The sequence below is a fragment of the Tauraco erythrolophus genome, chromosome 2 (assembly GCF_009769465.1).
Source record: "Tauraco erythrolophus isolate bTauEry1 chromosome 2, bTauEry1.pri, whole genome shotgun sequence".
In the NCBI taxonomy this organism is placed as follows: Eukaryota; Metazoa; Chordata; class Aves; order Musophagiformes; family Musophagidae; genus Tauraco; species Tauraco erythrolophus.
The window spans coordinates 71,273,437-71,295,280 of record NC_141466.1 but is presented as its reverse complement, the minus strand read 5'-3'; the positions used below and the strand labels follow the sequence as shown (position 1 = coordinate 71,295,280).

The 21,844-nt window shown below is 42.6% G+C and overlaps 1 protein-coding gene across 2 annotated transcripts in view; it reads right to left on the bottom strand.

The window, feature by feature from the left end:
- Nucleotides 1–21,844, bottom strand: part of ELP3 (elongator acetyltransferase complex subunit 3) — a 96,383-nt gene that overhangs the window by 30,135 nt on the left and 44,404 nt on the right. For both annotated transcript variants that reach the window (XM_086631451.1, XM_086631452.1), the window contains exons 10-12: nucleotides 10,763–10,956; nucleotides 4,832–4,922; nucleotides 1,439–1,504 (exon numbers count right to left, since the gene is read on the bottom strand). In XM_086631451.1, coding sequence (XP_086487577.1) covers nucleotides 1,439–1,504; nucleotides 4,832–4,922; nucleotides 10,763–10,956 — 351 coding nt within the window. The remainder of the gene's footprint in view (nucleotides 1–1,438; nucleotides 1,505–4,831; nucleotides 4,923–10,762; nucleotides 10,957–21,844) is intronic.

Sequence of the window (21,844 nt, the reverse complement as noted above, 5' to 3'; positions counted from 1 at the left end):
CTGCTGACAACAGACATCTTTGGAGGATATTTTGTGAAGCGACCGCAGATTAGATAACAGGAGCAGAGCACAAAGGCTGCATGGCCTATGTACAAACGAGTCCCTACAGCCTCAGTTCTTGTAGAAATCTGGTAAGAACAAGATATAATTTACTCGAGATCGCCATGCATTTCCATACTGGATTTCTGTTATCCAAGATGGGAAGCCATCCTAATTCACATAATGGCAGGAGAACAGAATATGGCTCCTAGTGATCTCCGATTTGCAAAGTGAGAACATCTTTCAGATGCCAAACTCAGAGAACGTTCATGCTACTCAACTTCTGGCACCAATCTCAGAGCCTCTTTGAAGCCTGAATAATCAGCAGAGCTTCCAAAGCACAACTGAGAGGACCTCTGTTGGGAATCTCTCTCTGTGGTGACACACAGAAAGCCTAACCTCAGTTTAGTGGCTCATATTTAGAAACTGGGTGCGTGCCCATTGCACAGAAGAGGAGAAAGGTATTTAAGTCTCATTCTGATTCAGCTTTCTACTTGAGGGTGGCAGTATCTTCTGCCTGCCACAAAGAATTCTTGTGTGAAAGTAAAGGAGATATATGACGGACAAACTCTACAATCATTTCAGTCCTTCCAGTCAGCAAAGGAAGAGGAAGAGCATACTTCCAGGGTATGATTTATTAGCCACAGCATATATGTATACTAAGATGGATCCAACCCTGCGTGATCTTAGAAAGCTCATTTCCTTGGGTGCCATACATCGCCATGGACCTCTTGACAACTCTCTGGAAGGATTGATCCCTCCTCGTAATCACAGCGAAGCGGAGGATTAGTGTCCTAAATTAGATGCTTGAAGTTCAGCAGTGAACATTTTCCTTTCTATAAAATAAGCATAGCAATCTTTTCGTGGACTATTTTAGCAAGAAAAAACACAACATATGTGTCATATGCTAAATGTATCTACTCACCTATAAATATATACATATATGTGCATAAGTGTATTCATACATATACTGTTTGCCTACCCAAACATGCACATTCACAAAAAAGGCCGTAAATTCATCTTGCTAAACGTTCATTCCTGTTCAGCATGCACACACTGTGATTTCGCTATTTTCTAAACTCACATCTAATGAGGAGGGAGAAAAGGGAAGGCTGAGAAGCAGTAAGAGTGAGCTGCTTATTTTGTTATAGCAGTGCAAATACCAAAATAACTGCTGGCTGTAGTTTATTGAACATGGTGGTCCATAAATTTCAACATGTGACTGTGCTCAAACAAAAGACGTCTAAAGCTGCCACAAAAATAAATGGAAAATTAGATCCAGCTACAAAGGCAAATCGCAGGATTGGATGCGCAACAAATGGGTCTCAACGCCTCCAGACCAAATACATATAACAAATTGTGGTTGAAACGAGCTCCTAGAAAAAAAGACAAATCTTACCTGATATGGTCTCACTTTATGGTGAATTTCTTGAATTCCAACCTCTCTTGTCCTTACATCACGACACTAGGAAAAGAAAGGGATGGAAAAAAATACATAGGAGAAAACCATTAAGCTCTGAAACATACAGATTTCCAGCCACCTATTGGGTTCAAAACTAAACTGAAATAGCATGAAGTTGCAAGGATGAATTTCAAGTGGATAGACTTCAAAATAAAAATGCTCACCGATCCATCCCTAATATACCTCGGAAAGAGGTCTTAGTGCTAAATGGAAAGGCATGCTGCCAAAAATCAATTCACTAAGCAACCATTATGTCTCATGAGGAAACGGACCCTTTGATTCACAAACAGCAGGGTCTGGAGGCAAAGTCAACATACACAAAAGAATAACAGAGGGAAAAAAAAAAAAAAAGAGACTGGCACAATTTGGTTTTACCCTATGTTGGGAAGGTCTGACATGGGCAAAATCTACCCTAAGGCACCGGAGAATCCTTAAACAGTCAGTTTTTGGATCTCAGCAATCCTTTTCTTGCTTTTAAATGAGAACTGTTGCAGAAGTCCTACCCAAATATCAGAAAGTACAGCTAACACTGATGTGGCACCCACAGAGCATCACTGAGGCTTGGGACCAACGACAGAGAAAACAAAGACAGCCAAAAGGAATCTTCCCTCCCTTATAAGTCAGACAGAGGAGGAGACGAGGCTCCAAGATCAGTGCTTGAGAGATGGGCTATAGATTGCATAAACTTTTGTGCTTCTCAGCAAAGCCAATGAAAGTTGAGTAATTTGGGACCCATTCACATAAGGAAACAGTTGTGACAGTGCCAGCGCTCCTACTGCGGCAGCCCAGGTGTATTCACGTCTTAGCAGGTTTACTGGAAAGTCCAATGCTAAGCTTAACCCGACTTTTGTCAGCAAAGTGCAGTCACAATAGTTTTACCCAAAGCAGCTGAGTTGCAAATGCTCCATTCATTCCAGCAGTGCTGCTGTACTTGGAGGGAAGGGAGATAACCTCCATCAATGGGTTAAAATTGCTCTAATAGCAAGAAGACCTTCCTGCCCATGTATTTCTAAAAGCCAGACTTTTAGACAGGGAAAGAATGCGTGAAAATCCAGTTCACGCAGGTCTATCTTGTGCCCTGTGCTCCTCTGAATGCTTTTAAATTCCATTATCAATATGAAGCAACAATCTCCCAAATACTAGAAAAAAGTGGGAGTTTTGCGTTTGGTTTTTAGAGCAGGCTATGGTAAAACCAGGATTCGCTGTCGTACCAGGATTCTAGAGTAGACAAACTCTTCCCTGCTTTACAGTTCCCCAGCTACACAAACAGCAAAATAAAAGCCAGAGGAACATCCACTCTTCATTAAGAGCCCCAGAACTGAGGAATGACATGGGATTCTGGGATGCTGCTTTAAAATTCTGTGTCCCAACTGTGTATCTCCACTTGCACTTGGTGGCTGGCAGTCCCAGCATCTGCTCCCTCCAACAAGGCTCCTGAAGAATAATTTCTCTCCACCAACCACAGACACAAGTTGCAGTGTTGGCATGACTGATCCCCATCCCCCAAATCCTCTCCTTGCCAAGTCATTCCCCAAAGACGGATGCCAGAACTGCCAGAGCTGCTATGCCACCTGATCTTTATTATTGAGCCTGCAAATATGTAAGATTCCTACGAGTCCCTTCCTTGCCTTGGCCTTTTCCTCTTACGGCATATTTACGGTTTTCTCCTGTGATAGAAGAAAAACACCACAGCATCTCACGTTTCACGCTATATTGCAGCGGACTGTTTGGTTCCTCATTCCACCAGCTGCAGTGTTTCTGCCTCACTAAATTAAAATCTATAATCATCTGCACAGCAGAGATATTTACAGATTTGGTTCTTCTAAAGGCGGTGACTGCCAGCCTGACAAGCCCTGTAATGGTTCAGCTCAGCCCTGATTGCCATGCATCAGCTATCCCTGCTTCTCCAGCTGGTCTCAATCAGGTTCGGATCAAATGATGTGGTTTTAGTAGCAAACTCAGGGAAGACTTCCCTACTAGCCCTAAAGAGCTCAATTGAAAAGGCTTAGCTGCACCACGGAGGTTTTCTCCCCTGCCTGGTTTTGAAGTGAAAAGTCAGCAGGTGGAACAGGATCTTCTCTGGCTGGCAAAGCTGTCTGCCAAACCCTGGCTTAGTACTGGAAAGAGATGAGGAGGAATGATTTAAGGAGAAAGTCCAGGGCATCATCTTAGGAGAGATTAAGTGGTATGGAAAGCTCAGCTGGAAGGAAGACAGTTTGGAGTTTATTTGCTGATCTTTTATGCTGCAACTGCAAGATTCAAGTGAGATGGCAAAGGCAGTAAGGAGCTGGATGTAGCCTAGAGGAATTATCCATGTTAAATACCAAAAACATAGGTCAGCAGCACAAGTTGATGTGGCATTACAGGCACATACGCAGTAGCTGAGGACTCTACAATTGCTGGATGCAGTAATGCCTTAAAAACTCCATAAGAAAGGGCGAGCTAGAAAGAGGGAGTGCTAATCACAATACAGATGCGTGGAACAGTTGTGGTGAGGATCTGCGCCTGCCTGAACACCAGGACACCAAAGCGATTTTGGAATAGTCTCAAGGAGCATGAGGTTTGTGTGATGTTTTGTCTAGAAGTCAAACATCCCAAGAAAGGAAGAACTTGGGAATGATTTTACTGGAGAGTCTGCAAACTACTGCTGATAGCCGGGTTTTGGAGGGAGGTTCGAACAGTGAGAGTGTCAGAGCAGATCGTGGGGGCACGGTGAATGCCAACCGCTCCAGCGACCTTCCGAGAAAAATCCAGACTGGGTATATGTACCTCCTTCTGACTTCAAATACAAACGCAATTCCTCCCTCCTCCTCCTTCTCTCCACCCCCACTCATATTTTTATTTGACCTTAGAAATATCAAGAATATCAAGTCTCATTTGTTTGTGCTGAAATCTCTCCTACAAGATTTCTCTGGCCTCAGACTAAGAGCTTTTCTTCCAATTGTTCAGTCAAGTAAAGTGCATGCGTGGGAAAAAGAAAGGAAGGAGAATTTCTAATAGCATAAATTAAAAAGAAACCTTCCTGCCTGCTCTCTGATTTAAGGGTTTCATTCTGCTAAAAAATGGAGTATCACAAACTAATTACCAAGTGCCTTCAGGAATGGGGTGAAGGGGCTAAACTAAAAATCAGTCAAATAAAAACAGCTTTTCAGAAGTACCATCAAGGTGCTTTTTAGTCATTAACATTTTTTTTTAAGACCTTTGCAGGTCATTTTAATTCAGCAGTAAACCTGGATCCTATTGTGTCTTCTAGTTACCACTTTATTCTTTGCTACTTTGTGTAAAGTCATCAAGCAGCTCTCTCTCAGTACCAATTGACAAATGTTTTACCTGTGTCCCAAGGTCTTTCATTCTGGCCAAGGCAAGTTCTCTCAGGTTCCCATGCTCCACTCCAGAGCTGACCAGTGGCATTGGGATATCTCTGCATAGAAAACGGAAAAAAAAAAAAAACCAACCTCAAACAACTGCATCCACAGACAATGTGCCATAAAGTACCATTACGGTCACCTAAGCCATGATCCCAAATAGCAGAATTTATCCGAATTACCTTTTTTCCAAGTCTTTGGTTGAACAAGAAATAACATGGGCAAAACACAACTAAAAGCAGGAGAAAAACAAAGGGAAAAAGCCACAGATTTCATTTCAGTAAAAAGACTGAAGACAAAAGTAGGTTTTTACAATCCAGAGAAATAGGTTATCATTTTGCTCTCAGTTCTTCACTTGGGAGTCTGGGAAAAAAAACGATCATCCAGCCAAGCCTGTGTCTCACCTAGGACTCCAGGTCAGATGTTCTCCATGGCATTTGTAGCTGGAGACCAGCAACTGGGAACCAGACCGCGTCTTTCTGCAGTCTCCAGAGCTGAATGCCCATTAGGGAAAATTCATTGAAATGGTAACATTTTTATACTGGGATGCTAGCTGCTTGAAAGTGAAAAAGTTTTGTTTAGCAAGTGATTGGCAGCAAAGCCCAGCCAGAAAGTCTAGGGTCTTCCTGTGGGAAGGTAAATAATGAGTCTGCAAATGGTTAAACTCCTTCCTTCGGTTCTCCAAGGAGGGTGCTAAAATTAAATTTGAAAGCAAGACCAGGTTTGGCCTCTCCACTGCCTTCCAGGGCAGTTTGTCTCTCCAGAGATAAGGAAAGCAGGATACCATCCCTTAGGAAAAGAAGGATTTATGCATCCAGATTGAGATGAAAAACAACCGTGTGGATTATTGACATATTCCACTCCACACTCACTTATATCTAATGCTGTACTATATGGTGATTTGAAAAGCTTCTCACTCTCCCTGCTCAAACTCCACTATGGCAACCCTGATAACACAGCACCCCAGTGCACCTTTGCGTAATCCGAACCCCCTCAGATCTTCTACAGGGAAATAAAGACTATACAAACATGAAAGAGGGCCACGAAGATGATGCGAGGGCTGGAGCACCTCTGCTATGAAGACAGGCTGAGAGAGTTGGGGTTGTTCAGCCCGGAGAAGAGAAGGCTCTGGGGTGATCTTATAGCAGCCTTCCAGTACCTAAAGGGGCTACAAGAAAGCTGGAGAGGGGCTTTGGACAAGGGCATGTAGCGATAAGACAAGGGGCAATGGCTTTAAACTGAAAGAGGGGAGATTTCAATGAGATCTAAGGAAGAAATTTTTTACAATGAGGGTGGTGAGGCACTGGACTAGGTTGCCCAGAGAAGTTGTGGCTGCCCCATCCCTGGAATTGTTCAAGGCAAGGTTGGACGAGGCTTTGAGCAACCTGGTGTAGTGGAGGGTGTCCTTGCCCATGGCAGGGGGGTTGGAACTAGATGGTCTTTAAGGTCCCTGCCAACCCAAACCATCCTGTGATTCTAAGATACTCAGTACATTGTACAACAGGTTGGTCTCAAAACGAGACTCATTCATTTTATGATTCTTTCGTGAGTATTCCTCCTTATTCTTTATCTATGCAAGCATTTGACAAAGTAAAGAAGAGAATATCACAAAAAAACATACAGAGAATGGGATGGTTCAGAGAATTGGTAATATAATTAGCTTAACCCATCTTGGTTCAGTAGTGATTGAAAGTCATCACCATCTAGCAGCTGTCTGATGACCTCCGTAAAACGTATTAATTGATCTATTCAGTTCCTTGAGGACTTGCATTCACATCATGGCCCCATTAACAATTACTATTTTTGGCAGTAGCTGTACAAAAGATAAAAGTCTTCAAGGGTCCTACAGACCTGATCCTTGCGCCGCTTCAGCCTTGTACAAGTCTGAGACACCGGCAATGGGGGGCAAGAAAAGGAGTTTTCCTTTACTGTTAAGAATGAAAACAAGGGCTTCGAGACTCCAGGATTCTGCTCCCATTTCAGTATCGCACTCCAATTTTGGTACCACTTTCTCCAGTGTAACGGAGGCCCTGTGTTTTACCTTCCTCTCCTGTTTTCCCTGCTTCTTTTTTTTTTTTCCATAAAGCCAAAGGGTCTATGAAAAATTCTTCGCCTCTTACACTTGCGTGCCAAAAAGTGGAGGCAAAATACAATTAGCTAACCAGTTCATTTATTCAGTGGATTTCTTTGAGTAAATAAGACACTGCAGAGCCAACACAACATACTTCAAAGAGCTTCAATTAGAGGAAATGAGCACTTCACATTGTGACTAAAGGACACACTAGAGGGGAACGGCATTTTCATCAGGGTATGTTATATCTACAGTGATAATCTAACTAAACGCCTTTCTTCTAATTATGGAACAACTCCAAAAAGTCAAGCTGTATGTATTTTCCCTACAGGGACACAGATAAAACATCCTGACATCTTCCAGTAGCAGGTCTTTAGCTAAATCCAGAGTCAGTTATGAAATAGTAAATAAAGTATTGCAAACAAAACATAGATTATAAGATACAGTAACTTGAGCCTCTCTCATCTGCCTACTAGGAGCAAACTAAATTAAAATATGAATGTGAAAAAAATACTTTTCAAGAAAAAGAAAGCAAGAAATAGGTTTTCCATCCCCACTTCAGATTAGGGCAGAGTATTTAAATAAATACCCCATGTGCATCATGAGTGTACACACTAACTGCACATTTTGAATAGCCACAAGACAGCAGTGTACCAGTGATTTTAAGACTTGTTAAAATGCTAAACAAATTCAGGGATACGGGGGATTAAATCCTGACCTTATTAAAGTTAATGTGCAATTTGCCAGAAGCTTCAAAAGGGTCTATTTAATCTTCTGTTTTTCAAACATTCTGCATTACTTAGAACACTTGTGAAGCAGTTGACTGAAGCACACAGTGAAAGTCTAAAGACTTTGAGTCTGATCTCAGCTCTGACTTACTATCCGATCTTGGTTGAGTAAGGTATTTTATTTCTTTGTACCTACATCTCCCCATCAGTCCAGTGAAAATAAGATTCATATAAAATACTGAGATCCACAAAAAGAAAAGTCTCAAGGTGTGTGGCACTATTCCTGCCATTTCACGCCTTCTCACACATCGGAGAACTTTGGTGATAATAAGGTTCACAAACATTCAGGGTAAATACAGTATTAAGCATCTCTGACAGTCACAGAACACCGCGGAAGATATATTCTCCTCCAAACAGCTATAAGCAATAGCACCTTTTTTTTTTTTTCCTAAAACATATTTAACCTGGTTTCCTGAAGCAGACAGACTTCTACAGTGTTTTGCCAGTGACACCTCTCCCAATGCTCACCCGACCCCTTAAACTGAAAAAAGTTGCTGTCCTCAGTGAAGCAGCATTGGGAACAGGCCACAAATGTTTCTAGAAATCTGGTTTTGTTCATTATTCTGTTACAGAGCCACACAATGGCCCTGAAAGCAATTTAGAGCAAAGTAATAGCTTTTGGACTTTGCACTGGAGGTGTAAAAATCCGTAATCACCACAAGTTTCACATAACATCAGCCAGTCAGTAAGAAAACAGCTATTCCGCTGGAGCATAATAACTGACAACCAGAAGACAGCTGGACGGAGGCTGCTGCTGTGGAGAGAAGAAATCATAGTCAAGCTCAGGCAAATCAGCACACCAAGCAGACTTTTCCAGGCTTGCGTTCCTTAGGAGAAGACCTGCTAGCCTGCAAACTCATGCCATTCCCTAAGAACAAACCTGTTCGTTTTAGATATGATGCTACAGTGATAGCATCATGACCAAATAGGCTGTTGTGGCTATAGTGGAATCGATGAGGAAGAAGGAGACGTGCAGGGAGAAAAGACAGGAGGTTTGCCTTTAATAACACCTCTACAATTGATGTGAAAAGTCTGGGGGAATATCAAGCAGAAAGTTCCTGTAAGCCATGTTTTGCTGCCTTCATCATTATCACATCCTTCTTCTCAGAGCTCAGCTACAGCCGTCAGTTTCTCACAGTAGTGAGGACAGAATCATGGAATGGTTTGGGTTGGAAGGGATCTTCAAGATCATCCAGTTCCAACCCCCCTGCCATGGGCAGGGACACCTTCCACTGCAACAGGTTGCTCAAAGCCTCATCCAATCTGGCCTTGAAGGCTTCCAGGGACGGGATAGCCACAGCTTCTCTGGGCAACCTGGTCCAGTGCTTCACCACCCTCATTGTAAAAAATTTCTTCCTTAGATCTCATTGAAATCTCCCCTCTTTCAGTTTAAGCCATTGATCTGAAGAAAGGACCTCATGGTCACTGAAACTGTCCCTCTGTTACTACAGACTGCTGGATCACAATTGCATTCATAACCCTAATCAAGCTTCACCATACTCACATTTGGCTTCTTTGGAAAGCTACTTCAGAATCTCAGTCTTGTCCAAAAATTCCCAGTTTCCTGCCTTGTTTTATGCAAGGTTACTTCTTATTTTCTTATTTTCTGCCCAAATCAATGTTTCTATTTCTTAAAAGGTTACTTTCCTTCTCTCATAGACTTGCAGAGGTAATTTACGTCCTCATCTATCTTTCAAACAAAAGATGCTCCTCTGCACATATTTCCACAGTTCATTTTCTTGAAGACAGGGATTATTCCAGACAAAGTTTACCAAAGCCTTGTCCTGTGCTGCATTAATACTTTCATCTCTAAGAAGAGCTATCCTGAAAAAAATGCTTTTCACAGCTGCATCCACCAGTGGCTTAGTCATATTACAGACCAAGGCATTAAGAACTTCTCCTCCTCTGCTGTTTTCACATGGTGATCTCATGGTTCGCAGCAAAACCCCCTCTGAGTTTGACCTCAAACTTCTCTGAACTGCATCTTGTCCCATTTCTATCACTCCAGCTTCACCACCATCAGATCCTGCTCATGCATTCTCTCTCTTTCCATGACACTTCCCAGCCCCACAAGGTTTTCTCAATGCCTTATTCCTTTTTGTATCATTGTAAATAAATAAAATTTTGAGCAAGCTTAGTTTTTAAATGGATGCTTGAGAAACTCAGGAAATAATCCTGAGTCCATACTTTCTTTGTCGAAGCTACCCAGTGTTTCCTGCCTTCAGCCACTTTCTTCTCCACCATGTTTCTCTGCTTATCCCTGCTCCATCATACTTCTTATAGGGCACAAAATCAGATGTCCTGGAGAAGTCCAGGCAGGTGAAGTGTAATGCACAAGGCTTTCTCATTCTGCATGTTTTTGGAGACTTAGGCATTGGCACTGTTTCCAGCTCATGTAGCTGGAAGCCAACTGACTATTGTCTGCACATGCAAAAACAGGCAAGTATGCTATAGCCTCCCTTCCTAATATCAGACAGATGCAGGAGATAACAGAAGATAAATATTCCAAGCAAGACCTCACACTGAAAATACAGTGCTAAATGGAAGTATTATCTATCGTCCTGGGAGGTGAGTGCCGGAAATAACGGCCATAGTACACTTATGAAAACTGTGCAACACCCACAGGGAAAGAAAGGAAGTCTACAGAAAAAAAAACCCAAACAAATTACACACCTCATAGCTTCTGCAATAAACGTAGGAAACTTCACCTACAGCCAAGAGGCAATTATCCATCAATATCACTAAAGTATGACGCGTGCCGCATCCTATGCTCTCGCCTGACCGGCAGTGAAAGCGAAGCCTCCAGAAATCGTGGAGTTTCTGGGTGCCTTAGAGAGGTGGTTCCATCTAAAGAGCTTCTCATTCTACTTAGCCTTTCCCATTCTGAATAGACAGGAAGCAGTTTTAAAAATTTTTAGTGCATTAACGATTTAAGATTGAAAAATAATAAAAGCCTGAGTCAGATCTTGCTGTAATTGAAGAAAGAATCCCTCCAAGTGCAATAAATCAAGATCCAAGGCCTGCCGCAGAAAATTACCTCTGAACACGGTACACACGTGTCCACGGTGGGACAAGGGCCAGGATTCTGGCCACCAGATCCACAAGAGTGCTGGGGGGGTAGCTCTTGTATCTCCCAGTCTTCCAGAGCTCGTACAGACCAGTACCACGGATCACTAGTGTTGGATAAAGCTTCATGCCATCTGGGCGAAAAGCTGGGTTCTCAAAAAACTCCTGCAAAAGTGGAACAAAAAAAAAATGCAAGTCAAGGCAAAAGAAACTACATTTCCTGGGGCTTCAATGCCTCAGCAAAACTAATTTCAAGATAGATTTTATAAAAGACAATCGTAAGTACATTTTAAGAATTACTGGCTTACATAGAGTTGCCAGTATTTACCAGTTTACATTTTTTGAAAGAAAAGAACATGTTCTAGATTCAAAGAGAAGGCCACTAAAGAAAAAAAATCCACACGACAACACTACGAGTCAAATCTGTACATCGCTTCTACCTTTCAGCATGAATTCAATAGATACTGCACCATTTATTGTAACAGACTCTGCTCAGAATTAGAACAATAGGAATGAGTGTACTAATCTTCAATCTCAGCAGACCACATTTAGAGATTAATCAATGTGTCTGGGACACATAATTTGAATAGCAATGAAGAAAAACAGATTTATTCTACAATGATGTTATGAACAATCCCGGAGAATGGGAGGACAAACTGTATCTTCTGCTAACTCCTATGACTAAACCCCTGCACAGAACTGCAAATTGAACAGCACTAGCTCGCACTACACAACAATCACATTGGGTTTTTTGCAAATTAAATTTCAGTAATGACAATTAAAATAAAATCACTTATTAAAAAAAAAAAAAAAAAAATCAAAAAGCAGGCATGGCACCCTGAAGCAAGCAACTGTCAAATTGACTTCAGCGATGACATGGCTCTCATTGTAACAGCATCTACGGGTCAGATCTAATACTAGATTAGGCTGTTGCACACTTGAAATCCACTGCTTGATCCCTCTCCAGCGTGGTATTCTCATAATAAACCCACAAGTTTGCTAAGCTGAGTTAATAACGGGCTACTGTGGTCTCACCAGTTGCTGCAGTAGCTTTGGTACTCACCAGCACTTTGCTGAAGTGCTTCAACGCATTTTTGCTACGTTCCCCATCGCTACCGTGTGTTAAACCAGCTCCTGGAGTGCTCCAGGAAGCTACGATGTTGGAATAAAGTGCCACGAGCAGCCTGCTGGGAGCAGGACCTCCCCACCTGGGCAGCATTAAGCTGTTCTGTTGGCTCCCTGTGCTTCATTCACAAAACCCTACTTCAACATGATAAAAAGCAGCAAACACTTTGCTGCTATCTTAAGCACACCCAAACAGATCTGCACAGACTCGAACACGTGTTAGATCCAGCACAAGGACGAGAGGAGGTGAGCAAAGTCAGAGGAACGGCAGGACCACATCAGCCCAGGTCAGTTCTGGCAGACTCCCTGCCTAAGCCTGGGCCAGCTCCAGCAGGCTCTGCCCTGCACACCCACACTCCTGTGCCACCCCGCCTGCTGTGCAGCTACAGAGAAAAACAGACCAGAGACCTAATCCAGCTGAAAAAAGAAACCAGTTCAAAAAACATCTCTTCCAGGCAGACCAGCCTCCTGAGCCACTTATACACACACTCACAAACAGAGAGATAGGGACAACTGAGTCAGTTTAAGAGACAAAACAAGATCTGGACCATGGATAAAGTCCACACCGCTGCTGTAAAATTAACGGTGAAATCCTGCATTCAGGCTCTGACGAAGCTTCAGCCACCACCATCCCTGCAGCACTGCTGGCTGAGGGAGCAGTAAGTCCCAGATGGCCCCAATAAAGGAGAAAAGAACACAAGGAGGAGGTACTGAATTTAAATTTTGCAGGGGGATTTTAACTCGGATCAACTCACTGACTTGAGTTACCTGCAGCTTTGCAAAATGGTTGTGCCAAAAGCTGCTGCTGCTGAGAAAACCTCATCCAGGCACAGCCTCGTTGTGCTCACCTCGTTACAGAACTGCTAAACAATTTGGTTCACGCAGAAACGATTTGGTTCTGCCCCTCTGCTCTGCTCTCGGGAGACCCCACCCACAGTACTGCGTTCAGCTCTGGAGTTCCCAACATCAGAAGGATATGGAGCTGTTGGAGCAGGTCCAGAGGAGGCCACGAAGATGATCCGAGAGCTGGAGCATCTCTGCTATGGAGACAAGCTGAGAGAGTTGGGGTTGTTCAGCCTGGAGAAGAGAAGGCCACAGGGAGACCTTCCAGCAGCCTTCCAGTACCTAAAGGGGCTACAAGAAAGCTGGAGAGGGGCTTTGGACAAGGGCGTGTAGTGACAGGACACAGGACAATGGCTTTAAACTGAAAGAGGGGAGACTTAGATGAGATCTAAGAAAGAAATTTTTTACACTGAGGGTGGTGAAGCACTGGAACACGTTGCCCAGAGGAGTTGTTGCTGCCCCATCCTTGGAAGTGTTCAAGGCCAGGTTGGATGAGGCTTTGAGCAACCTGGTCTAGTGGAAGGTGACCCTGCCTTTGGCAGGAGGGTTGGAACTGGATGATCTTGAAGGTCCTTTCCAACCCAAACCATTCTATGATTCTATGAAAGCAAAACATGTTCTTCACCCTCAGCCTCCAGGAGGGATATCTAATTCAATTCTCCTCAAAGAGTATCCAAGACACAAGACCAACCATCCCAGACAGGTAAGACACCTTGTATCCCATTAAGCTGCACTACCTGTGAAGTAAATGGTTTACAAGGAAGTTGGCCAAAGGCAGATATAGACAGATGACTCTGAACCCTGGTGTCAAGGTGCTCACTCTTGAGTGTGCATAGATATAAGGCTAGTCTCCTCCTTTCCTCAGGTTTGTTTATGTAATCTATAAACACTCCTGTTGGTCATAAATCTCACATCACCACCATGAGATGAAAAAACATACTTATCTTGCCAGCTCTGTCATCATCACCACCTCTGAGGACAGGACATAAATGACTTATTCGGAGACACTCTGGGCCAGTTTGTCCTGCAGGTCCACAGGCAGCAGATGTGATGGCTCCCTGCCCTGCCCACGCTTCCAGCCACGCCGTCCTGCTCCCAACCTCGTGCCAGCTCCAATGCCTGACGAGCTCTTGATCAGGATGACTCATCTCACTGATGCAGGAGAGCCCAACACACATTTTGGGGAGAGAGCTTTTCCTCTATTTCAATGTTGGGCTGGGTTATGGAGCGGTCTATTGAGCACCACTGATGAATCTTAGAATATTGCAAGTTGGAAGGGACCCATAAGGATCATTGAGTCCAACTTCCAGTAAGTAAGGTCAGAAGCAGGATCTGCCCCCAGGGGACAGACATTATGACAGCAGGGGACCATTATGTCTGCTTAATGCATCTCTCGGAAGTGTGTGTCCTCCCCTCTGCTCCAAGGTTTCAGTTTGACTTTATAGGTCAATACTGTCACTGGTGGCTGTCAGAGAAGGCAGACATGCTCTGCCCTTGGCTGACCACTCTTACCACCTCTTCTGTGATGGCCCTGGTGTCCATCTGATGCTCAAGATGCAAAAATAGGGGGAAAAAAAAAATAAATCACTGGACTCAAAGCAGTCAGCTGAAGCAGATGTGTAATCCAAAGTCATACAGCATATGAGGCAGCATAGGGTCAGAAAAATAATTCAGAATCCTGTTGTCCTGGAACAACCCAAAAAGACAGACTTGCATCTTTTGTGGGCGGTCAGAGGTGCTCTAATGTAAAGCAAAGCAACTGTGAAAGAAGGAGTAAGAAAATCATATAAGAGGTGATTGCTCTGATGAGAGGAACTCTATGGCCAAGTGGCACTGAAGAAGAGAAAGACGTTAAAGTAAAGAAGCAATGATGCTTCCCCAATGAGATATAGTAAGGTAAATAAACCACTCCACTCCAGCAAGCAAAAAAGGCTTCCAGTAAGGTTATGTATTAATATTCGCAGCGATACCGAACTGAACGCAAAAGCATGGATGATTCACCAGTCAGAATATTTAAACATTCACTGATTTACATTGCAGATTAAAGGCAGGCATCAACACAGCACTAAGGTCAAAGCCATCCAGCAGTCAAAGGCAAGGTCAAAAGTTAAGGTTTCTTCTAATGACATCGTGAATTTTGCCACTACATACACACTGCAGTTTTACATCTATTTATTAAGCCAGCTGACAATGCTACTTCATATTTCAGCAATGCTGGCATTAAAAACCCAACATGTTTTCATATCTATTTCTTAAAACTATTGCTCAAAATCTTCCTCAAGCTTAATTATTTCAAAAGTAATTAGTTTCAAACAATACAGGAAAGCAGCGTCTCCTTTCCCGAACTCCTTTTTCCAGTGACCAACTTAAAACAGTTTCTGTAAATCCCAATATTTAAAGGCTTAACCTTTTCCCATTTACAAACAGTTTTGATTAAGTCTCACATGAAACAAAGGAACTATAAAACGCCAACACACGCCAAACTCTAGTAGGAATTGTAGCCTTTTCTTTTTTTAATTAGACACCTTAAAAGGTGTCTTCCACTGATAAAAACGTTCAGAATAGTTTACTGCCAAAACAAATTCAATCCCTAAACCAACATTGGTTCCAGAGACCACCATCCATAGCGTCACGGGAGTCAACAGGAGGCTTTCCATCAGCTCTAGCAAGCACTCACTCAGGGCTTAAATCCGCATCTGCTCCCACACTGTGAAGGAGGAGGTTCAAGGCGACCTAGAGAGAAAGGATCCTTACGTATTTCCAGTCTTTATGAACCTCACTTGAGGATGCGGCGTAGCGCTCTTGCGTGCATGAATATTCCAAATGGAAGCACATACAACTTCAAAGCTACTGAAACAATTTTCTTCGAACTTGAAGTTTTCTCCCCTCTAGCTAAGGACTGTAAGCCAACTAGCATTTAACACATCCCGTATAATAAAGATGGATGCTAGAGTAAAACCTTAACTTCGCGCACGTAAAGGATGGACAGAGAGATTATTGTAGTGGTTTAATAGCAATTAAAAAAAAGGTCAATTCAGATCAGCTGAAACTTAAATGATCTGAAGGTTCATAAACACGGACCTTTTCATACCCTAAAATAACGTTTCTCATAACCTTGCTCAATGTATGCGGTATTAGAGAAAAGTTGAGTACTTTTTCACAGTAAATAATATAATGAGTAACCACAGAATCTTGGAATTCACAACTTTTTTTTGCTTCACCTGAGCTCCATTAAACATACTTTACTGGTAGGAACAGCTGCTCTGTGAATTACAAACAATGAATCTTAATAAGATCCCATCAACACACATTCAGTCTACAAGGTTATACAAGTTAGCCACTAACATGTTTTATGAGAACAGTAATTGATTTTAGTAGCATATGCCTTTGTTGTAGAAGTTCCCTGTTATTAAAGCTAATGGCATCTATAGGATCCATTCATCCACCATCTCATAAACTCACTGCCACTATGAATAATCAGGGTCCAATGGGTGTAAAATTAGTCATTTAGATGCCAAGAAGCCACTGATTTTTCCATCAAGGCAGACAAATCAAAGTGCATGATGGAATCCTTTTGTCCAACTCCCATCAATTGCTTTGAGTCTTAAAAAAAAAAAAATCCCATGACATTGTAATTACTGTCCAAGAAAACAAGATGTTAGTTGAAAACCAAAAGTCAACGTAACAGTATGTGAACCGAAAAAAGATCAGAATATGAAAGGAGATGGAATCAGGAGATGAAGTCCTGAACTCAAATATTTCACTTTCATGTGCGTTTGCAATAACCTTTTCAAATAGAAGACCCCCTGGTCACCCATGAAGAGTTGCAACAGAAAGGTCAGATGTGTTGGGATCATAACAAGACCACATAGCGGTTTGGTGCTATTTTCGAGTTTGGTAATAACTCAGTCAATACTAAAAGATTATACCTTTCAGTTTTAATCTGATTTTACCAACCACTTTAAGTACAGAGCAAATTAGAAACGTGTTTTGAAGACACTCAAAAGCTGCAGTTCTCCAAAAAAGAGGAAAAAATATTATTTTATGGGATTCCACTTAAACATTTTACAGATCAAAGATTCTGTTACCATCTTTAATCTTCTCGCTCTCAAGATGTTCAACTGTTTGAGGAGATTATTGGTTATAGGATAAGCACAGCAATTTTTTAAAGCGGTTTACTAAAATGTCAGTATTTGTTAAAAATAAAGGTCACCAAAATCTATTTTTTAATGACTGTCCACTAGCAATCAGGTGTCACTCAACCTGATTCTTGAATTGGTTCCTTTACTATAGTCCCTGTATTAAACAGATGATTAAATTCGTGCCCGACTACATTAAGATGAACGTTATCTTAACTCTCCATATTACGGCATTCCTTATCTCCATCAGCTGTATTATTTATAACTACGAATACTGGTAGCACTTGAAAGCTACTGCGTTGAGTGACACTTCCAACTCTACAGGGAACGAACAATCACTTAGTAGTTTAATTATATGCATTAACAGAAGCTTGTGGCTCAAAAATGTGGCTCCGTTTTAACACTAAATTTGCATTTTCCCCTCTTTCTTGTAAATACCAGTCTAATTAAAATGTAACGATAGGATCTGCATTCACTGGTATTGACAATGGCCTACTGACTGAGGAGGAGAGACTATATTGTGCCTTTTTAGTGCCTTCGGAGCAGCCTAGGAACACACACCTCGCCAAGCAGCAGTTGTCACCTGGGAAGTAAGGCAACACAGTGACTACACCAAGATGAGAAGTGGTCATTTTAAAGTCACTTAACATCAATATCTTTCAATTACGTGACCTTAGACTTCCTACTAAGTTACCAGAACATAGTAAGATACTACTTGTTAGCTGCTCTGAACACCATCGGTTTGCAGAGTCTGGCTTGGAATAAACAAGGTTTTAAATCCAGCTTACCACTCAGTGGGATAATGATGAAAAAGAATTGTATTTACTGTGATGCATATTGTAAGTGCATTAAGCATGTTACATACTGCGATCGTATACACACTGTGCCAACCAGCAGAGCAGACCTGAACACAAACGCAATGCAGAACACTCAGTGATGACAACCCCCATCAACCCTCTATGAAAGGGAAGCAAACTCTCCAGCATTTCACCTGTGGTAAGATGGAGCTCATTTTGCTGACTGCATGCACATCCACTCTTCAAGGTATCTTTACCTGACACTTATTTTAAATACATGGAATTAAAATATGGTTGAAACATTTTTTCTAATATAACCTGGGGAATTCCCCAAGTTGCCTTGGGTTTATGTAAAGATGATATGTTGATATCAGGTGTTACCTATCCTCAAAGAACAACATCTTCTGTCCATTCAAATGTTCTTCGGAGGAGTGACTTCACAGTGCAATTAGTAAATCCTGTTGCTGAATCAGTGATCATAGAATCATAGAATGGTTTGGGTTGGAAGGGACCTTCAAGATCATCTAGTTCCAACTCCCCTGCCATGGGCAGGGACACCTTCCACTAGAACAAGTCGCTCAAAGCCCTACCCAGCCTGGCCTGGAACACCTCACAGAATCACAGAATCATGGAATGGTTTGAGTTGGAAGGGATCTCAAAAATCATCTAGTTCCAACCCCCTCCAGGTATGAGGCACTGATGTCTGATGCAAACACAGTACAGCAAGGTAACATTTTTCTTTAGGCTTTTCTGAAATGCATGTTACTTTATATATGGGGTCATGAATCTCTGTAAAATTGATTCAAAGGTTAACATAAAGAAGAGATAAATCAAGTCACTTCTGCTTAATGTCTGCACTCATGACAAAAATCTCCTACAGGTGGGACAATGGGGCAAAAAGCTTCTAAAGCAGATGATCCTGGATGATGATACGCAGACCTGTTGGATCGAGTCCAGAGGAGGGCCAGAAAAATAATCCAAGGGCTGGAGCACCTCTGCTATGGAGACAGGCTGAGAGAGTTGGGGCTGTTCAGCCTGGAGAAGAGAAGGCTCCGGGGAGACCTTCCAGCAGCCTTCCAGTACCTAAAGGGGCTACAAGAAAGCTGGAGAGGGGCTTTTGACAAGGGCGTGTAGTGACGGACACGGGGCAATGGCTTTAAACTGAAAGAGGGGAGATTTAGATTAGATTTAAGGAAGAAATTCTTTATGCTGAGGGTAGTGAGGCACTGGCACGGGTTGCCCAGAAAAGTTGTGGATGCCCCACTGCAGAAAGTGTTCAAGGCCAAGTTGGATGAGGCTTTGAGCAAACTGGTCTATTGGAAGGTGGAACTAGATGATCTTTAAGGTCCTTTCCAATCCAAATCATTCTATGATTCTATGATCCAAATTTCCAGCTGTCCTGAGAGCACCTGTAAAGCACTCTGCAATCAAGGGAGGAAAGACCATTTTCCAACTAATTCTTACAACTCTCCTGACTATTAACAGCTACGTAATAAAATCTTTTCAGTTCCTGACACATTCAATTTTACCAGTAACACATCACTGAAGACTTTGATATGTCTCTTAAACTATTACAATAGCACACATTAAAAAAAACATATGGTTTTGGTTGTTATTTAATAATCTATATTCTTACTTTAGGGTGTATAGTGCTTCATACAGAGACACTGAATGTCAAATAAGAAAAGTGGATTTGTTTGCTTACATCCAGAGTGAAGAGTATAAAGGACCTTGTAGTTCACCCTTCAAGGTGCAGAAAGCTGTTCTGTCTCCTCCCTTCCCTGACACCCTCAAAACCCCCAAATCCACATGCCAAAGAGAACTTTTCCAGAAGTGTCCAACACAAGTGAATCCTCACAATCTTCAGCTTCAGTATGAACACTTTATCACATTAAACCCAGGGACAAATTACTCTTGGGGTGCAAAGCAACAGTTATGGTGGAGGCGAACTAATTGACAAGCAGCATTTAGTCCACAGACGTAAAGCTGTCTTCAGCAAGTTATTTACCAAGACTATGCACCTCAGTGCCATAAATACCCTAATTCTCTACATGGTATAGGAAAGTGCTGCTGCCAGATTAGGAGAGAACATGCCTGCCTCCTATCCCATCTCTCTCACCATCTCATTTTAGCCCTGGACTGTCGGGATCTACTGGTTGCCTCCCGTCTAACACTCCGTTGGATAGTTGCTCTCTCCAAGTTTCCAAAGAACTTAGTGCAAGGAGATCCAAGTCTGTGACAGTCCTCGGCGCTGCTATAATACAACTCAATAATAAGAAGAGACATTTAACATTTGGAAGAGGCCTTGGGCATCAGTAGCACGACCTTGGAGCGTGGTTTTGACTCCTGAACACAGCAGCTATCCAAACATCAAGACAAATTTCTCCAGATTGTGCTCACTGCACCGAGCAGTCCCATCTGCTTAGTCTTGCAGGTGCTCCAAGTGAGTCTCCATTTATTACGCAGTTTTGGAGAAACCCATGAGAATACCTCAATCAATTTGCCGTGAAGTTTCACCTTCACTTTTACTAAGAACAGAACTCTGGTCTTTCTGTTTCTAGGAGGGTCAGCTTTTCCCGAGGGCTAAGTATGGGAAATGTAACATTTTTCATTGTCTTAAGTACAAAGGTTTTGCAACACAGATCCCTTTAAAATATGTCTTCTAACCTAAAAAACATAGAGATCAGCAACTCTATAATGTTTTTGATAATCTAATCCTCCTTCATCAGATCTCTCCTTTCTGTAAGGAACATCAATACAGCCATGTGCTCCTCCCACCCTACTGAGCCCTGCAAAAGTTTGTCTCATTTATTATTACAGAATCATAGAATGATTTGAGTTGGAAAGGATCTTCAAAGGTCATCTAGTCCAACCCCCCTGCTATGGGCAGCGACATCTTCCGCTAGATCAGGCTGCTTAGAGCCTCACCCAACCTGACACTTTGAATGTTTCCAGGGATGGAACATCTACAACTTCTCTGGGCAACCTGTTCCAGTGTCTCACCACCCTTAGAGGGAAGTATTTCTTCCTTAGATCTAGTTTAAATCTACTCTCTTCTAGTTTAAAAGCACTATCCCTTGTCTTACTGTAACAGGCCCTGCAAAAAAGTCTGTCCCTATCTTTCTTCTAAGCCCCCTTTAGGTACTGAAAGGCCATAATAAGGTCTCCCCAGAGCCTTCTCTTGACCAGGCTGAATAACTCCAATTCTCTCAGCTTGTCTTCACAGGAGAGATGTTCTTGGATCATTTTTGCGGCCCTCCTCTGGACTCACTCCAACACATCCATGTCTTTCCTGTGCTGAGGACTCCAGAGTTGAATGCAGTACTGCAGGGGAGGTCCCATGAGAGCAGAGCAGAGGGGCAGAATCACCTTCCTTGACCTACTGGCCACGCTGGCAGTGATGTAGCCCAGGACACAGTTGGCTTTCTGAGCTGCCAGCACACATTGCCAGCTCCTGTTGAGCTTCTCATCAACCAACACCCCAAGTCCTTCTCCCCAGGGCTGCTCTCAATCCATTCTCTGCCCAGATTTTATTTGTGCTTGGGATTGCCCCGACCCATGTGTGGGACCTTTCACTTGGCCTTTTTGAACTTCATGAGGTTCACACGGGCCCACTTCTCAAGCCTGCCAAGGTCCCTTTGGATGGCATCCCTTCCCTCCAGCGTGTCAACCACATCACATAGGTCGGTGTTGTCAGCAAACTTGCTGAAGGTGCACTCAATCCTATTATCTACGTCATTAACAAAGATACTCAACAGTACTAGTCCCAGTACAGACCCCTGAGGGACACCACTTGTCACCAATCTCCATCTGGACATTGAGCTGTTGACCACTAACCTCTGGATGTGACCAACCAATTCCTCATCCACCAAACAGTCCACTCATCAAATCTGTATCTCTCCAATTAGAGAGCAGGATGTTATGAGGAACCATGTCAAAGGCCTTACAGAAGTCCAAACAGATTATGTTCACAGTAAAACCATTATGCTTTTCCAGTATGATTTTTTTTTTTTAAAATTAAATTAAAAAACCCCCAACAACTAAATCCTCAAAGACAGAATTTGGATGTCATGGTTTACCCACCCTGATGGCAAGCATTCAGTTGCTGCTGATGATTTGTGGTAAAACACATATTTCACTGAATGATGC